Source organism: Meleagris gallopavo, chromosome 2 (genome assembly GCF_000146605.3).
Source record: "Meleagris gallopavo isolate NT-WF06-2002-E0010 breed Aviagen turkey brand Nicholas breeding stock chromosome 2, Turkey_5.1, whole genome shotgun sequence".
NCBI lineage: Eukaryota > Metazoa > Chordata > Aves > Galliformes > Phasianidae > Meleagris > Meleagris gallopavo.
In genome coordinates, this window is record NC_015012.2 from 17,667,043 (window position 1) to 17,685,139 (window position 18,097).

Consider the following 18,097-nt stretch of genomic DNA (forward strand, 5'->3'; position numbering starts at 1 on the left):
CCCCAAAAAAAAAAGAAAACCCAACAAAAACCAGCAGAAGCTAAGAATGTTGGAAAAGCAACAAACGATTCAAGGGATGAAAAGGGAGTGCCTAGCATGTAGTAACTTGTATGCCTTGTCCATACCTTGTATGCAACAAGCCCTCTGGCCGATTCAGGAACATTAAGTGTCTCTGGAACAAGACTGTCCAGCCCTCCTCAGCCAGAAGAATTGTCATCACAAAGTAGGGCCCTGAAGCTGTGGGGTAGGTGAAAGAACTAAAGCAGAAAGGGAAAATTACATGCGTGGCAAGTCTAATTTTCTGGAAATATCAGGTGGCAGGAGTCTTTCCTAGACTGAAACAATGGAGTTTTGCTCATTTCACCTAAGAAACTAAGAAATTTCAGTGTAAAGAGGGAAATTTGCTTCCTTGGCTGACCAGAGTGCTCAATGTTGATGTTTTTCATGACTATACATTTTATCTCCTCATGTCAATAATCTTGTTTCCAGCAGGGTCAATAAAGTGAGACAGAAATATATTTACCCAATGCCTACTGTCCTATTATCTCAGAAGTTTAAGGAACAAAAACTTAACAGTGAAGAACATTCAAAATAAAACCCAGAGAGTAAACAGCATAATAAAAAGAAAGAAGTTTGCAGAAATGCAGGACTCCTACCAATATTGGGATGATTCAGTATCTTCATTATTCGTACTTCTCGAAACAACTGTTTGGAAGTAAGAAAACATTCTTAGAGTATGTTACTTAAGGTAAATGATTTTATAAGGTGAAAAGGAACAGCGTAAGCCATAGGAATTAACATCAGCAGAAAACGTTCTCTATGTATACATAAAAAATAGCCCAGTGAACTCCAGTGAATGAAACCTATACCTTGAATATTATCTAATGTAATAATCACCAATTTAACAGTGAAGAGCATAAATTACTACCAGCCATTTACAAAAAAGACACCCATTTTCAAGCTTTATACAAACACAAACTAATTTTATAGCTCCTTCTGCAATACCAACTTTTAGGGTTTCCACTGACCAAAAAGAATGGAATATTTTCATTGAAAATATTCATAGAATGGCCTAGGTTAAAAAGGACCTCAAAGCTCATCTAGTTTCAATCCCCCTGCTACGTGCAGGGTCACCAACCACCAGACCAGGCTGCCCAGAGCCACATCCAGCCTAGCCTTGAATGCCTCCAGGGATGGGGCATCCACAATCTAAGCAAACACAAGCTGTTGTTATCCCTCTGTGAGCTGACTGTTTTGGTTGCTTGCAAGCTCTGTTAAATATCTTGAGCTACCTCTAAGTAAGATGGTGCATGGAAGGTGTACTATCACAAAAAATAAATAAATAAATAAATAAATAAATAAAATCTTAAGACATCATTAAAACAGAATCAGACACCAGGAATCCGGACAGCCTAGACTTCATGCTCCACGGAGGTGAAGTGTAAAAGTTCCCTTTTCTCATAAATGGGTCATTGATCACAATGTCCTTTCTCCTTCCCATCAAGGCTGAAAGGTTTGTTACTGAAGTCTGCTTGATGATCCTGAGTGAAGTAATCAAAAACAAACTTGCACCTAAGCAAACATCTAAGACAATAATGTTCTTTTTTAGTTCTTGTTGTTTAAATCAGGAAGAAGCTAGAGCTTTAAGAGGACTTTGCTCTTGCATTTCAAACATTTTTGGTTTTACCAATTAAATAAGAGATGTTGCAAGACTGACCTAGGGGCTGAAAGGAAAGAAGACAAACAGAAGGAAGCTGAAGGGACGACACAGTTTTCTTCAGCAGTATTTACAGCTTTTAGAACCATGTAAGTTTGCACTGTTTTACTTCACTGAGCAGCATATCCCCACTATCCAAACTATTCACTGTGCTACACACACTCCAGTCCCAGTAGGTCGTTGAAATGCAGGGAAAAGCTCACTGTCTTCATTCAGTACAGCGTTTAGCTATTTTGGAAACATTCACTACAGCCCTCCTTATATAAAAATCTGGCTCAATGATTGTGGCTGTTTTGCTCATCTGATGTCTCAGAGGACATCACACCATTTTCAAAATTAGTCTCGACGCAAAAGGCTACAAAAAGGTACAATGATGCAAGCTGGAGACTGAATACCTCCTGAAAGGGAGGAGTAGCTCTTCAGTTAATATATGATGCTTGAGACAACAGAAATATTTCTCTGGGAAAACATGAGCAACACAATGCAGCTCATTTCTGTTCAGAATGGAACACATGGGTGCGTAATACAGCGCACCAGAATGAACTTTTGCAAAATTTTCTTGTTTGTTCACAAACCCAGTTAAAAGCCATCACACCAAGTTGTAAATGAATTCATCAGAAGCTAACAAATCAAAACCAGTGGATTGCATAATGGGACTACTTGAGAAACCCTACTAAGCAGACATACGTGCAAAACTGCTGTTCCCACCAGAAGACCGGAGTGGAACTTCACAACTTAACAGTATTAACATTAGTATAAAAGTTATGGCCTTGAACACAGGTCTTAATAAGCAGTATTTAATATTAAATTTCTACAAACAATTTCAAATTTATAAAAAACACTATCAAGGAACACAATTTTACATGTAACATGAAGCACACCACTGTCAAAATACACATGCATTATTCTATTCAATATTCTCAAAGGATTTGGAAGTTTACTAATTGTTTAAGATTCAAAATTGTCTTCCTAACAACAAGAACTTTCATTCTACGTTTGTAATTTTTCTTTCAGAAATGAAATGGACATAAAACTAAGTTCTGTATTGAGGACAACAGAGCTGACCATTAGCCTCATGCACATACTTTGTTCTACGAAACACTTCCTTGCTTGGGCTCTGAACAGAATAAATCATTATGATCCAAGGTTGCGGCCCAGATTTATTCCATACAAATGCCAATAGATTTCCCCAGCCCACCCCTAACACCTCATATTACGTATCCTCTTGAATAGAAATTTTTCTGAAAACTGAAGCATATGTTCTCACGTCAAAGCAGATACACAGTGCTAGTAGTAATCAAGAATACATGAAGAGGTATTAACAGCCTCAACCTTTTACAAGTCTCAACCTTTTAAAAGAACCAAATCAACTCAAAAGGTGAAATAGGGTATTTTCTTCTTGGAGAGCAGTTCTGAAGTGCTTGTTGGCAGAGAAGGCAATTCTGTGATGCTGGTGTTTTGTTTTGTTTGTTTTGGGGGGTTGTTTTGTTTGTTGTTTACTCCAAAGCACTTCTCCTGCAGGTTGAAATGTGCACGTATACTTAAAGCAGGAACTGGGCAAGGCTGAAGCAGCAGAAATTATCTTGGGTGATACTCATCCAAACAGATTACGTCAGGCAGAAGCTGAATGGAAACTTGCTATTTTACCAGTGGGATGGTGTCTGCCTCTCTACAAATGCAGGTAGCACCAGAATATAGCTCACTCAAAAGATGAAAGCACTCTGTTTTCCCTTTCCCCTGACTACCACAAATTTCTAAGACTGTTCTTTAGTCCTAAATGTGTTCCCGTTCAGAAAGTTCTCAAACAAGCATTTTATTTTGCAAATGGGTAATAGCCTCAATAGCTTCACTTACAGTACAGGACAGCAATTTGTAGAACTTGCACCTGTGGAAAAGGCAGAAGGCCTGAAAATTCCATTCCTGCTTTTGCAACTTCATTTTTTCAGAGGACATACTGTAGAAAATAAAGAGATCTGCTTTCTGTCAGGCTGACATCTACAATCAGGATTGACTGTTTTAAGTCACTAAAAATCAAACTAAAAATCTTAGCCAAGTCAATCTAGTTTCTAAATCATTATGAGAAGGGATGCTAAAAAATAAAGCAAAAAGAAAATAGCTACAAACAGATAACACATAGAAAGTGTGGAACAATTTCAATCACTTATTTTTGTTGTATTATGAAGAAAACTCAAACGAACCTAAATTGTAGCCTAAGCTATGGTTAATGAGTACAAGGCCCAGTGAACTGCTGAAATGGGGAAACCTGAAAATGTCACTCACCGATGAAACCTACTCAGAACAAAAGCATCTTCTGCTCTCCAAGCGTGTTTTATGTAGCAGGACCAGAATGCTATTTCAGAAGCATCACCAGCAAAGCCAATACAAGAAGATGCTTTCATGTAACTGACATGCAGAAAATAGAACAGGTATTGACATAAATTCAAGTTATTATGAAACCCAAATGCTTACTTTTGGGAAAATGTTACTATCATGACAGTGGAAAAAGCCATGTCAGAACAATGCACTATTATCTGGGCAAAAGTCCACAATAAAAGCCACTTTTGTCTCTTACGCAGGTGCTCACAGAATGAGAACCACACAGTGAAAAATTAGAAAGGCAAACAATTCTTAATTCAATGCTGCTGACCTATTTAAATAGAGGTCCTGAAGCAAGAAGAATATTAGAACTTAAGACAACTTACCACACTGCATGCCAGAGAGCCCAAATGGAAAATCCACAAGGACAGCTTATTTCTGTCATTACTTAATACCTGATGCTTTTATTTGACTATACCTGCAAAATTGCTTGTCATTCAACACAGCACAAATTGTGGCTAAGGTCAAACTAAACTTTCATTGCTTACATGACACTAGCAGCAACTGAGTACATGCTCAAATATTTGTTTACAAGTTGGAAGAGTACATGTCAAATGAGGATGCTTCAGCTCATTCTACCCAACTAGGTCAGCAGCAGTACTAAAGCAAAGCCTAATTGCTCTTTGTATCCTTTATATGGCAGTAACAGAGAGAGGAGGCACAGTGCTCATTCACAAAATCCAAGATCACTACTCAGCTGTCATGTCTGATTAATAACACACATCCCAAAGTTACTGAAGGCCTACATGTTTTGCTGACCTGCACACAACTCACTGCTTCCATTAAGTGACACTATTCTCAGCTATGCTGCTTCTGATGAGCTCAGACTCAGGAGTGGCATTTTTGTGGTAGTAACTTGCTTTAGCATACTGCTATAAATACTCACTAGAAAAGTATCTGTTCCTATTTAAATCATGGTACTATCACCATTCCCCACTTCCAATGTTACATCTTAAAGAAAAGTTGACTGCTTAACAGTCCTACACACAACTTCAATGGATAAAATAATAAAAATTCTGGCCACACAGAGATTCAATAAAACATAAGGAACTAAATGTTTCTATTTTTTCTTACTGTACTTAACATTTTAAAAGTTTCACTGTTGTCTTGGAGATTTCACAGAGTAACTTCTACATATTTTTATTATTTTTAATGCAGATGACATCAAATACTATCAGTAATTCCAACCACAATTATTTGCATGTGTTATAACTCATTTATCAATAAAGCAATTACTGCTGAAATAAAACTTCCTGGAAAACTTAAGCATGAAGTCTCTAAAGCTACAAAAGTACACTGTTTCTACAGAAATTAGGGAATTAAATAAGATCTAGACTGTTAAAAGTTTACCACACAAAAAAACAAGAACTTTTTAAATAATTACATGTAAATTTAGAAGTAAAGTCAAAAGATTAAAGCAACCCAAGTAGCATCTCATCTAATTAATGGCTTCTTTTTTCTTCCTCTGACAGTATACTTCAATCTAAGCAGATGTTTAAAAGGCATTATTTTTAAAAGAGCATCTAAATCTTTCATTTTCCCTACCCTAACATACACACAGGGCTCAAAGGTAGTTAAACCCTATTGTATGCCATTGTATGCCACAGACTGAAGTACTTCTTATCTCATAACCTAACAGTGTTTAGAGCACAACGTTCATTGAACACTCATTCATCCTGTTTTTGCTTGCAATTTTTGCCTTGTAATGAAAGAGAACATATCAATTTGAAAATCAGAAATCCAATACTTTTGAAGGGTATGTTGATTATTTCCACATAAATACTCCTCATTTATGACAGAAACATATTGAGCTTTTCATCTCCACCAACAGCTTCTCATTAATTTGTCCCAAACTGTCACTTCAAGACTTAAGAAAAAAAGTGTGTTCTGTAGATTTGGATGTTAATTTCTGTTTTCTTGTAAAGTAGTGTAGAAAATGGAACAATTCATTTGGAGGTTGGAACTAAAAGGCCACTCGATTGAAACACACTGGCAAAACACATCTTTCACCTTCTTATTGCTCAGTCCTGCTCATCTAACTGTCCCAGTGTAATTACCAAGCTAGGTAGGAAACCAGCTACATGACAAGCTACATGAGCAGGATAAGATTTCCTCCATATACTCTGTCAAGTACTGCTCTGATGGGTCCCTCTTCACCAACTTGCAAAGAGATTTGCTTCATACAGGACAGGCCTTAAGGACAGCAATGCTTTTGCACGGACTCTACTCAACAGATTAAACTAAAGAAAATTCTCAAGAACTTACACACAACAAAAATACCATAGAGCAGAAATTAAACAAATAAAAGAGCTAAAAGAAATTAAAGCTAAGTTATTCACAACTCTCTATCTACAAAGTTATACAAAAAGACCCAAAAACAATGACAGCCAGAGATAAAGGAACAGCAATGAGTCTTAGCTTCTTTCTCATTCTACAGTTACAACAGCAGTTAAGTATCTATAAATAAAAAAACATCCTTTTTCTTTTTAATGGGTAACCTCCAGTAGGACAAAACCTTTCTGTGCTTCAGTCAAAACACAAACAGAAGACAAAGAACAAGAAAAAAAAACCAACAATTTATTAAAACACTTATTACACCATGACAATGCCTACGTAGGGCTTCTGAATGTCTATCTGCAGGTACTGACAGTGCAACAAACCAACCAGAATGTTCCAATTACCTCCACTCAATTCTGTGCACAAAAGTAATTGCCAAGGGTCACTTGAGTTTAACAAATGTTTTGTTGAAGTTGCAAGAACAAAGGTAAAAAAAAAACATTAAAGCCATAGAAACTGGCCCTCTCACAATTCCACAAAAAAACAATTACTCCATTAAAGAAAAATCCAAGAAAAACACTGTCCTTTATAGCATTTCATTTTGATTTAGTGTGTAGACAAGTTATTTGTGTAACTAATTAGACACACATTTTATTGTCAGCAAAAACTGAAGCCAGAGGAAGAAGGAAGAGCAAAGAAGTAGTGCTTAGTTAGGAACCGTACAGAGTAACTGCTAGCAAACAAATTGCACATGCACATCACAGTGAAGGCTGTAGGATACCAGCATCTCCAAAGGTCACAGATACACAGAGATGTTTATTTAACCAGATAACAAGACCAAATATTTTTGCAAAGGAAATAAAAGGTCAAAGTTCAACTGATTATAGATTCAGATACCACTATATGCTCTTACCTTTTGCAGACTAGTAGGATTTAGCTGGGTTTTATCTATTATTTTCACAGCAACCTTGGGGAAGAAAAAAAAAAAAGAAACTCAGGTTAAATTCAGAGAAATGTGTGAATGACAATATATTGCATATCTATGAGCAACAGCATACATGTGCCTTTAAGACATGCATATGTATGCTTTACGCATTCCAGCAGGCAAAATTTCTCAACAACCAGGCTCTACAAGCAGGAGTTCAGGACTTTGCCACTGGATCGTACCGCAGTAAAATCATTTTATACTTCTGTCAGTATTTGGACAGAACAATGTTATTCTGTTTCCTGGAAAACTACCCTTCCCAAGTACCAAAACATACTCTATCAGTAAGGTTTTTTTTGGTTTGGGAAACGAGAGGATGAATGGAGCTCCTCCCAAAAACCCAAAATACCCTCTGGTGGGCAACAAACTTCCTGGCTTTTTCTCCAAAAAAAAGAGGCAAGTCAGTAGGGAAAGCAAACTCACGAACATCAAATAACCACTCATATAAAAGTGAGGCTCTTTAGAAGAGAAAGGTAAAAGAAAAGTGGAAATACTCATTATAAAGATAGCCAAAGAGTACATGAAATACTGTGACAGCTTTTTTTTTTTTGTGAAAAGGCTTACCTCCCTTCCAGTAAGAACATGTCTTGCCAGCTTCACTTTGGCAAAATTTCCTTTTCCTATTGTTTTCAGTAAGCGATAATTTCCAATGTGAGGATGTTCCTCATTTGTAGATGTAATTGAGTTCCTACATCGGGGGATGTTCTGTCTGCTACTGGATTTGATAGGCTGGACATGGGGTTCAGTGTATCCATCCACGGAGGTATGCTGGAAGAAGATAAAATACTTGAGAATTTACCTACTTGGATTTCAGACTGTTGCAGTTAAATAAATTAAAAGCAAAAAAAAAAAGTGTAGAGGAGAAGGAATGAATTTACTTTTTGCAAGTATGCCTGATAACCAGATTGTAGCCTAAGCAGAGCACACTGCTTTTGTATACAATTGGGTGCATGACTCAAGAAAAAGGCCTGAAGAAAGATCTTTTACCAACTCCAAAAGTAAAACTAGAGACGCGCAGGCAGGAACCAATAAGCCATTACAGACGTCCTCTAATACAACGCTAGGTCAAACTATGAACCGTGTTTCTAATACACAATCTCAACCAAATTTAGTATTTAAAAAAAACATAGTACAGAAAGTATTCGTGTTTTTGGCACATGTGATAACAAAGTGTTGCTCAATTTTTTTCCCCAACTTCTTTCATCTCAAGTAACATTACAATAAAATGTTGTTTTTTTTTTGACATAGGATGTGTTCCCCAAACATGCCTGCATCTTTCGGTAAGCCACAGAAGTTCTTGGAGTAGTAACGAAGTAATGAACAACCTACACCTTTAGTTAAAAAGTCAGGAGAAAGAAAAATACCATGAGGGCTCATAAATATATTTCAAATCTCAAAAGCCTTAAGAAGAACAAGAATGTAATTTTTTTTAATACAAGTCTGTACATTAACTCATGTTAAATGTCAGTAACTAAAACTTGCAGTGCTTCTGTACTACCCACTTTCCCAGCACATAATGGGCAAGACATGTGAAAGACATGAACCTGGGGGAGCTGATCAACACTAGGCCAAACAGGGGCCAGCAGTGTGCCCAGATGGCCAAGAAGGTCAGTAGCATCCTGGCTTGTATCAGAAATAGTGTTGCCAGCAGGAGCAGGGAGGTGACCATTCCCCCCATCAGATCTGGTGAGGCTGCATCTTGAGTGCCATGTTCAATTCTGGGCCCCCCACTAGAAAGAAGACAACAAGGCCCTGGTACATGTCCATGGAAGGGCAACGAAGCTTGTGAGGGGTCTGGAGCACAAGTCTTATGGGGAGCTGCTGAGGGAGCTGGGAGAGGTCTGGAGAAGAGGAGGTTCAGGGGGAGACCGTACCAATCTCTATAACTGCCAGACAGGAGATCATGGTGAGATGGGGATCAGCCTCTTCTCCAGGGTAACTAGTGATAGAACTAGAGGGAATGGCCCCAAGCTGCACCAGGGGAGATTCAGGTTGGACGTTAGGAAAAATTTCTTCTCTAAAACAGTGGTCAGGCGCTAGAATGCGCTGCCCAGACAGGTGGTACAGTCATCACCCCTGGAGGCATTCAAGAAACGTTTGGATGTCACAGTGAGGGATATGGTTTCAGTGGGAAATACTGGTGGTAGGTGGATGGTTGGACTAGATGATCTTGGAGGTCTTTTCCAACTTTGGTGATTCTAAGATACAAATGGCTCTCAGAAACATTCCAAGCAGAAACCAAAGTACTAGAAGATGTCAAAAAGGGGGTTAAGTGTTTCTGTATTTCAAATACATTCTTGTATCAGTGGCAAATTAAATGATCTTAGAGGTCTTTTCCCATCTTGGTGATTCTACGACTTTATGAAGTGTTTTACACGTAAAATTTAGACTTGCATCTTTTCCGCTACAGATTTTAAGGTAGGCGAATGCTGTAGCTAGAAACTGTGAGTGTTTAACTTTTGTAGCAGAAAGGCACAACTACTCATCCCAGGTCTCTGAGCTTCTAGCACGCATCAATCACAAACAAAACTCCAATACCATAGTATTTATTTCTTTATTCACTGCTTCGCTCAAGAAGTGGCTATCTCGGTACCTTGGTACAGAGCACTGTGCCTGTTTACAGACCAAAGGTTTCTGGATCTTTCACCTTCACTGAGAGGAGAGCCAGAAGGCAGCACTAAGTTGTCCTTTAAGCTTTCCCACCCAGTCATTCGCTAGGCACGTCTTTATTTTCTTCTACAAGATAGAATTTGAGGTGATGCTTCCAACTTTAGCATGTGGTTATTACAGACTGATGTCAGCCTGCTCCTGTAAACAGTGAGTTATTTCAGTCCATGAGCACTAGTAGAACTGGGAAAACTGGCCAACAGCTGCAGTGAAACTGGAAAAAAAAAACAAGGAGCCACAGCCAAAATGTACCTACCAAATGTAGCACAGCTCTCTTTACATCACCTCTATCATTATTCATCACAGCCAGGACAACAGTCCTAAATATAATTTTCTGTTCAGCTTTTCATTATCTGAACATCTCTGCAAAACACTGCTTTACCCCCACTGCTTAATTTAGAGCTAGAACATTTTCCAAATTATTTCAGAACCAAGCAAGTCAGGCATGTTTAGATTCTGTATATCAGTCAAATTTACTCAGCCATAAAACAGCACACTAGCAATAGTATTTATCCTTCAGAAGCGCATAACTAAATACTTTGTGGACTCAGAGGATCAGAAGGACAGCCCCAGGCTAACAGGCTGTGAAACATTCCTTGAGTATAGGACTCCAGTCTTGCATGTGATAGACAGAGCCCAAATGAAAATCTTATTTAAGAAAACATCCTGCAAGTCACTATTTGTATAGCACTGACCAGGAATATTCCAGTCAGACCTAGAACCCCATCCAGAGCTCCAGCACTGTGTTACACAGTGAATGAGTTTTAAGTCTCTGAGTTTATTCATGCACACAATTAAACCTTGTCGTGAAATAGGATGCCTACCAGAAGTATCAGCAATCCTAATATTAATTGCCAATTCATACACATCATAGGATTAGCCTCCTTCCAGTAGGTACTTGAAAGGATCTTTTAGATAAGCATTTGGATGGGCAACAAAACCAATGCCACTGGCAATGGGAAAGAGCCTCGCTAAAGAGATCATTTTCATACAGATTTAAGAGGGAAATCAGTTATCAGACAAGATAACATGGAACTTAACTGAAGAGGAAAAAAAGCAGATGAGGTTCCTGGTCATGATAATCCTGGATTTTGGTCTGTGACAGAAAATGTCGCTTTCTAGTTTCATAACTCTTCCCTCTTAGACAGCTTATCTTCTTAGTAAAGCCTTCTCCACAGCTATGGCTCAGGATGTCAGAATACATGCATAAAAAAGGTTAAGTTTCTTAGCTTGTGAGCTACACGCATATAATTTCTGAATGAGCAGTGAATATATTTCTAATTACTTTTCTGAAGTTTTGAAACAAACCTCTCTTTCACACAAACAGCTCGCTGTTGTTGGGAAATATAGGGAAATTTACAGATGAAACTAATCAGCTTCTGCAAATCAGTATTAAATGAAATGCAAACATGACAAAATTGAGACATCAAACAGACAAGAAAAAACAAAACCCACAACAAAACTTAGATCACATAATAGCATATCAGAGATTTCTTCCAAACAACACTAAAGCTGAATTCAACAGAATCATACAATATCCACAGAGTAGTTTTAAGACATTTCTGGTCCATTACAATATGTTCATTCATTATGCATCAGCTACTGTGAGGCTATTTTAAAATGCCATTTCAGAACAACCACCTCTAAACTCTGAGAAATTTGTCAGGATGCTGGAAACAAGTGGGCTGTTAATAAAAAATAAAAATCCCTACCATTTAATAACAATTCTAGCTAACAACCTGCAATTCCAAGAGAGGGTTTTTTAGTTAGGGATTCTGATATTTCTCTAGATATCTTAATTTACCTTGACATCTATGTAATGGGAAACAGCTGTCATGGTAGATACAAAGCCTGTGCTTCTCTACTGCACTTATTCAGCATTCTTCTGTTGTTTAGCTACCACTGGGGTATATTCCCACTGAGTGTATGCTTTAATGAAACTTGCATCATCAAGTATGATACCCATTCTTAAGTCTTAAGAAGTCCCCAAAACTATTCTGGCCACCAAACCACATTCTCTTTCAATTAAACACATAAGGCCTTGATAGCCCTTTGGAGCTGCACCTAACTTCCACACATCAATATGCCTATCAGCATACCTCATCAGATTAAGCAAACTTCTTAGTCCTGAATTTTCCCCTTCCTGAATTACCCAAGTCAAATTCCTCAGTGCAGTCACCCACAGAACTGAAGAAAGAACACGCAGTGCTAGATAAGGCACAGCATCACATTTCTGCTCTCAATATTATCTCCTGCTCTGAACTTCACTTTCTTGCAGCCAATTTTCGTGTTCATAACCCCAGGCATTTTCAAGCATGTGTCACAAGCATTTGTAACAGCGGTCATATTTTGCAAGATTATCCAAATAACCAGTGCAGAGAGAGGACTCTACGTGCCTCAGAAACTTTCTTCTCTATAGCTTTGACTTGTATCAGCTTTGATGCATACAGGTGCATGGACAAAAAGAAGAGAAGGATGAGATGTCATGTCCTGGACGTCTGCTTGTTTTTCTACTTTAACTGCTTGCTGTCTGTAACTACTGGTTCATTCCATAAGAGATTCTCACAAAACACCTCTTTTCCCTTTCGCTTAAGTAACAACTAAACCAAACCAGACAAGTTGAAATTTTTTTTGGAAAGTTATGGCAAACCTCAGCATGAAACCAACACAGATGTTCAGATTTGCTTCTTCAGCATCTTCTGTGGAGAGTTTCAGGTACAGTGGGAGGTGTGGTGCAACTCCAAGCTGCAGGTGACAGCATCTTATCTCTCAGCTACTGCCAGAAGAGGACTCACTGCTCCAGGTAAACCTCCCACCTGCACAAAACCACTGCTTACTCTTGCCACAAGTACCCATCATGCCATACTATAATTCCTAAAGCTCTTCTGATCTTAATCAAAAGATTATCAGAGCACGATCCACTCTGATGTTCCACATAGTACACATGAGAAAGTACTCTGAAAGGGAAAATTAAAGACAAAAATGTGTGTGTATGCACAGAATTCTTTTCTTAATCCCTTATCAGCAGCTAAACTAGACTATGAATGCATGACAGGAACTTCGTTATTAAAAGAAATGAAACAATCAACCTATTCCACTGAAACAATGTGCAGGACACAACTCAAAAGCACACAAGAAAGAACCCCACAGAAATACTGTAAGGGAAACAGAATGCTCAGAACATTTTAATTGGATATCAGTGCATGGTGGAGAGAAAAGAGAATGAGACAAAATTGTGAAGAGCTTGTCTTTGACTTGTACCCATATGTTGAGCCTGCTCATGCAGGCTTTCCAGCAGTGCTCAATGAAAGTAATCAACCACACGCATGCGCATCTCTCTGTTTATATCTGATTTACATAACATGCAGGAATTCCAGGCATGAACTTCTGGAAGAGCTTGAAGCTATCAGCAGTAAGAAACAATGAGTTTGAATACTACCGGTTGCAGTCAAGCACATGCAAGCATTTTATTAACTGAAACCGTAACTCTGAAAAGGATTTTATGCACATACATAAATTTTTATATGTATTTTTTAATGTCCAGCCTATACACATGGAGCTCAATAAACAGTATTAAGTTATGATACTTTATCATAACATTAAGTTATAACTTTCATCCTTTCTTTTCGTGTATCTTTCCTCTTCTCCCCAATTGTAACTTTCTCTATTTCAGAAACGGCTTCAAAGATAAGAAGCAAACTTACTTCCGCTGCAAGAGGCAGTATAAACAAAAGAAAGATTCATTTCACATATACTGGTGACAGATATGCCTACACAGACCACAGAGTAAATCTTAAAACTGTGCTTATTACTATGGTTCCAAAGCCCTATAAAAGCTTTTTTTTTTTAACCTGAAGTGCTCTACACGTTTTCACGAGACAGAAGTCAATTTGCCAACTCCAGGACAGAACTGTTTCTCTTATCACAAAATACAGAAGCTGCAATATTTACAGGTCTGCACTGCAAGCAATCTAGGACAGAAAGCAGAGGGTGTGCCCTATTGCTGCACAGCAATCCAATGCATTTCCACAGTTCTCCAGAATACATATAATTCCATATAGAATCATGGAATGGTTTGTGTTGGAAGGGACCTTTAAGACTACCTTGTTCCAACCCCCTGCTATAGGCAGGGACACCTCCCTCCAGAGCAGGTTGCTCACAGCCCCATCCAGCCTGGCCTTGAATGCCTCCATGGAGGAAGCATCCACAGCCTTACTGGGCAACCTGTTCCAGTGTGTCCAATATAATGACACTAACTCAACAAACCCTTCCCACAGCATATCAAGCATTCATGTTATGTGGAAGAGTGAAGCTTATCATCAAATAGAATCACAGCTACTTTCTATACAAAAGTTACAAAAAACGTGCTGGTCAACCCCAGAGGAGAGTAGTCCATCAAAGCGCTTCACAAAACCCACTGCCTTCTTAGCAGCACAGCAGGCCTTGCAGCCCAACAACAGGCACTACGATGCCTCTGCTTCTCACCCTCCTTCAGGAAGCTTCCCCAGGCAGGCTGGCAGCAGGTGCAGAGAGCAGCACCTTCCTGTGCTTGTTTTATTGTGCTCAAAATTGGCATTGTTATTGCAACCTGGCGCTTTCGCTCCTGACTCATCTCTAACACACAAACAACATTTTCCAGGGCTAATTTAGGACAGCCAGCCCTTATCTTCTCCATTAATTGCTACTGAAAAACAACTGAGCCCACTGTCTCAAACCCAACAAAAGTTAAGGCAGGATTGCTAAAATCCGCTGCAATACGCCACAGGTGCAGCCAAGGGGAGGAAAAAGAGTTCCTCCTAACATCTTGTTAGGTTTACTAATTTTTAATTATTTATCATTCACTGTACTCCTAGAAGCTCCAGTCAAGCTGTACTAAGCAAAAGAGTCTCCTTTTTTTTTTTTCCCCCCAAAATGAAATGGTTAACATACCTCACAGGTGAAACCTAACGTGAATCCTTTTAGCAGAGAAGCAGAAGGGAGAAGGAAGGAGACATTCCTGCTGCAGCCTCATAGGCACGTTTAAACCATCCAATGCTTCCTGCCAGCTGCTGCTCTTTTCTCAGGAGATCATCACTCAGCTTTGCCAGTCTCTTCTGCCTTCTTCTGGGCAGATCTTCTGCCAGCACAGAGCTGCAGACAGCATTCTCAGCTCCCCTGCCAGCACCCACAGGCACCGGGCACCCACAGTTAGCTCCAAAATATTCCACAGTACAAAATGAAATGAAAAGCTAATGCTGATAGCTAATTGGAACCAACTAAACACGAACAGGAACACAACCAGAAAGTGAAACTTCTGGCACGGAAACTGGCAGGAGCTTTTATTGCACTTATAAACGACGCAGCCAGGCCATTTTTCAGCTGGCCTGATGAAAGGCAGGAGGAGAGAGACCTGAAACAACCTAAGGCACAGGATCATATCAGGCACATGGAGCTTCTCAAAATGATTGCAGGAGTACAAGAAATGGAAGACGCTTTAATACCCAACTTCAAAACAGAGGGGAAAGGGCTGTTTCTGCAAACTCTTATCTGCAAGCCTGAGGCTTGCATCCAGATGATGAGAAGAGCAGGAACCAGTTAGAAACTAAGCCAAAGCAAAAAGTCAGAAGGACTGGGGGAAACAATATGAACTAAAGCAGATTAAAAGCCCCACAAAGAAAGAAGGAGACTTGTGATTTGTTTTGTTTATGAACACAGGCTTGGTGAGATAGAAGAGCTTACAATGCCTGCTTAAGAAACTATCTTTTAGGAATGACATGCACCGGTATATCACTTAACATTTTTACCACATGTAACAGAAAATGAAGTTATTTCTCGCAAGCTAGACAGTATGCCTGAGTCTTTACATCCCCATGAGTGTATCAGTCCAATGATGAACCCATCAAGACAGACTGCTGTCTCATTCTGATAAAAACATTTCACCTCAAAGTTTCATTAATTTTCTGAAGTACAGACTCCTGCTGAAAAGGGATGAGATGGCCAATTACAATATCTGACCTGATAGCTATACAACGTCCTACAGAAGAAATCATAGAGCAGCACAGGGCTCTGTGATTTCCATTACATCGTGTTTCAATTGAAGATCTCCAAGGATTTTGCAATATTCTTTTCCAAATTCTTGAAATTCTAATTTAAAGGACACGGAGACTCATCTAATTCCCTTTCATATAACACAAACATATCTAAAAGTAGTTGGGCAACCTGTTAATTTTGAGAATTAAAGAGAAAAAAATTGCATGGACATACAGCAGATGAATAGGGCCTATATTCTGCCTGTTCTCAGGAGCTACAGCCTTCAGGGCAGAGACAACGAATCCGTCCTGGTCAGGTGAGCACATTCACAGACCCTTGTGCTAGAGGACACCAGCTCAGCTACTTCATGTCAGACACATCAGTATCTCCTGGCCCTCCTTCCTCCTCCTGATGTCAATTCTGGAAGCCTACAGCCAAGGAGATGCAGCTCTAACAGTTAAGCCAGGATTCAATTAGGCTCTGCATACTGCAGACACTGTTTTCACAAGCACTGGTACAAAGTTTGAATTTGAAAGAAGAGTAAAGAATATGCAATCCAGCACAGAAAACTGACCTAGAAGGAGGAAACAAGCCAGATGGTGTGGGACACTCCTATCAATGAGTGTGCACCTCCAGAGCATTCCATTATCAGAGAATAAAAGAATGATTTGGGCTAAAACAGACCTTAAAGATTCTCTAGTTTCAACCCTCTGCCAATGACAAAGACCCCTTCTTCTAGAAAATTACAACAGTTTTGACCCAGTTGCTGTCTAGATGAGCCTGATCTGATGGCTGGAGATGGATTTATTGCCCGTTACAGTAAGGAATACTTTAAGAGCACTGCTAAAAATCACTGGTCTTCTCAAAGGGTAAGCTATGTTCTTTATAGCAAGATTATCATGATGCAGTTGAAGTAGCAGGTGTAGTGGGACACTGAGAACTGAAAGAAAAGCCAAAGCAAAATGAAGGCAACCTGCTGCTGAGTGCACTCTGCCTTGTTTCTAATAAAAAAACTATTTATTCTATCAGATCAAAAAACACATAACCTGTTGGGCTGCAGTAACTATCTACCCCTATGTGGGTAATGCTACAACACACTTCAGCTTGGCAAACATATTCCCAAACTTGCACACATTTATGCTTAACTTGAGGCAGTCCAAACACTGCCCCTTTGATCAGCTTCCATTTCACAATCAGTGCATGAGCTGAGCTGTACTCAGACAACATCTCCTTGGAGCCCCCTTCTTCTACACTCAAGCAACCACTTGTTATGAACTTTGGCCTCCAGTTATTTAGCATCACAAACTACCAAAATCCAGGGGTGGAGGGGAGGAAGAAAGAAAAGCAACCAACAGCAATGTTCCTCAGAGATTTTGCAAAGGATATAACAGAGCTAAAAATATTTCCTTACAGTTTTAAACAGGCTGATACAGTTGATTATGAATATTAACAGGCTGACACATACTGCAGACATCTGTCAATGTACCGAATTCAAGCCACAAACAGAAGTCATATGCAAGCATACAAAAGAAATGCAAAAGCCAAACTCAAGAAAAAGAAGTAAAATAACCAATGAAAAATCTGTGTTGTGCATGTCAGCAAAAGAAGTGAAGGGAAAAACATTGCAAAAACAACAGACACTGAATTAATGGACTCTTTACTGTCCATTAAAATAAAGAGATGTGAAAAACTGGAAGAAATAATGTTATTTGTGTATGCATACATATACAGATGAAGCTTAAGAATACAAGGAATTTATGACTAAAGGGTTGAACAAAAGCTAACAGGTATTCAAAATAAATACAGACATTGAAACAAACAAAAGCCAACAATAAGAAGAAAAAAATACAGAAAATAACCAAGGCTTTCTCTCTCCAGACCTTGACAGTCAGTGGGTGAGGAATCACAGATCCCTAGCTATAGTCTTCCAACCTCCTCCCAGCCTGCAAGCTGTCAAAGTCAGGCACTTCCAGACTTCTCTATCTACCTCTAGATGGTGAGGGACAGCAAGTAACCACTGGCAGCAGTGGTGACCTCTGGCTCACCATTAGCGGCAACTATTCACT

At 39.1% G+C, this 18,097-nt stretch overlaps 1 protein-coding gene across 8 annotated transcripts in view; it reads right to left on the bottom strand.

The window, feature by feature from the left end:
- Nucleotides 1-18,097, bottom strand: part of MARK1 (microtubule affinity regulating kinase 1) — a 54,947-nt gene that overhangs the window by 26,346 nt on the left and 10,504 nt on the right. For 7 of the 8 annotated variants that reach the window (XM_010706686.3, XM_010706688.3, XM_010706682.3 and 4 more), the window contains exons 2-4: nt 7,920-8,123; nt 7,284-7,337; nt 657-705 (exon numbers count right to left, since the gene is read on the bottom strand). In XM_010706686.3, coding sequence (XP_010704988.1) covers nt 657-705; nt 7,284-7,337; nt 7,920-8,123 — 307 coding nt within the window. Of the gene's footprint in view, nt 1-125; nt 206-656; nt 706-7,283; nt 7,338-7,919; nt 8,124-18,097 lie in introns of those variants that run through there. The other variant, XM_010706689.3, reaches the window with a different exon arrangement.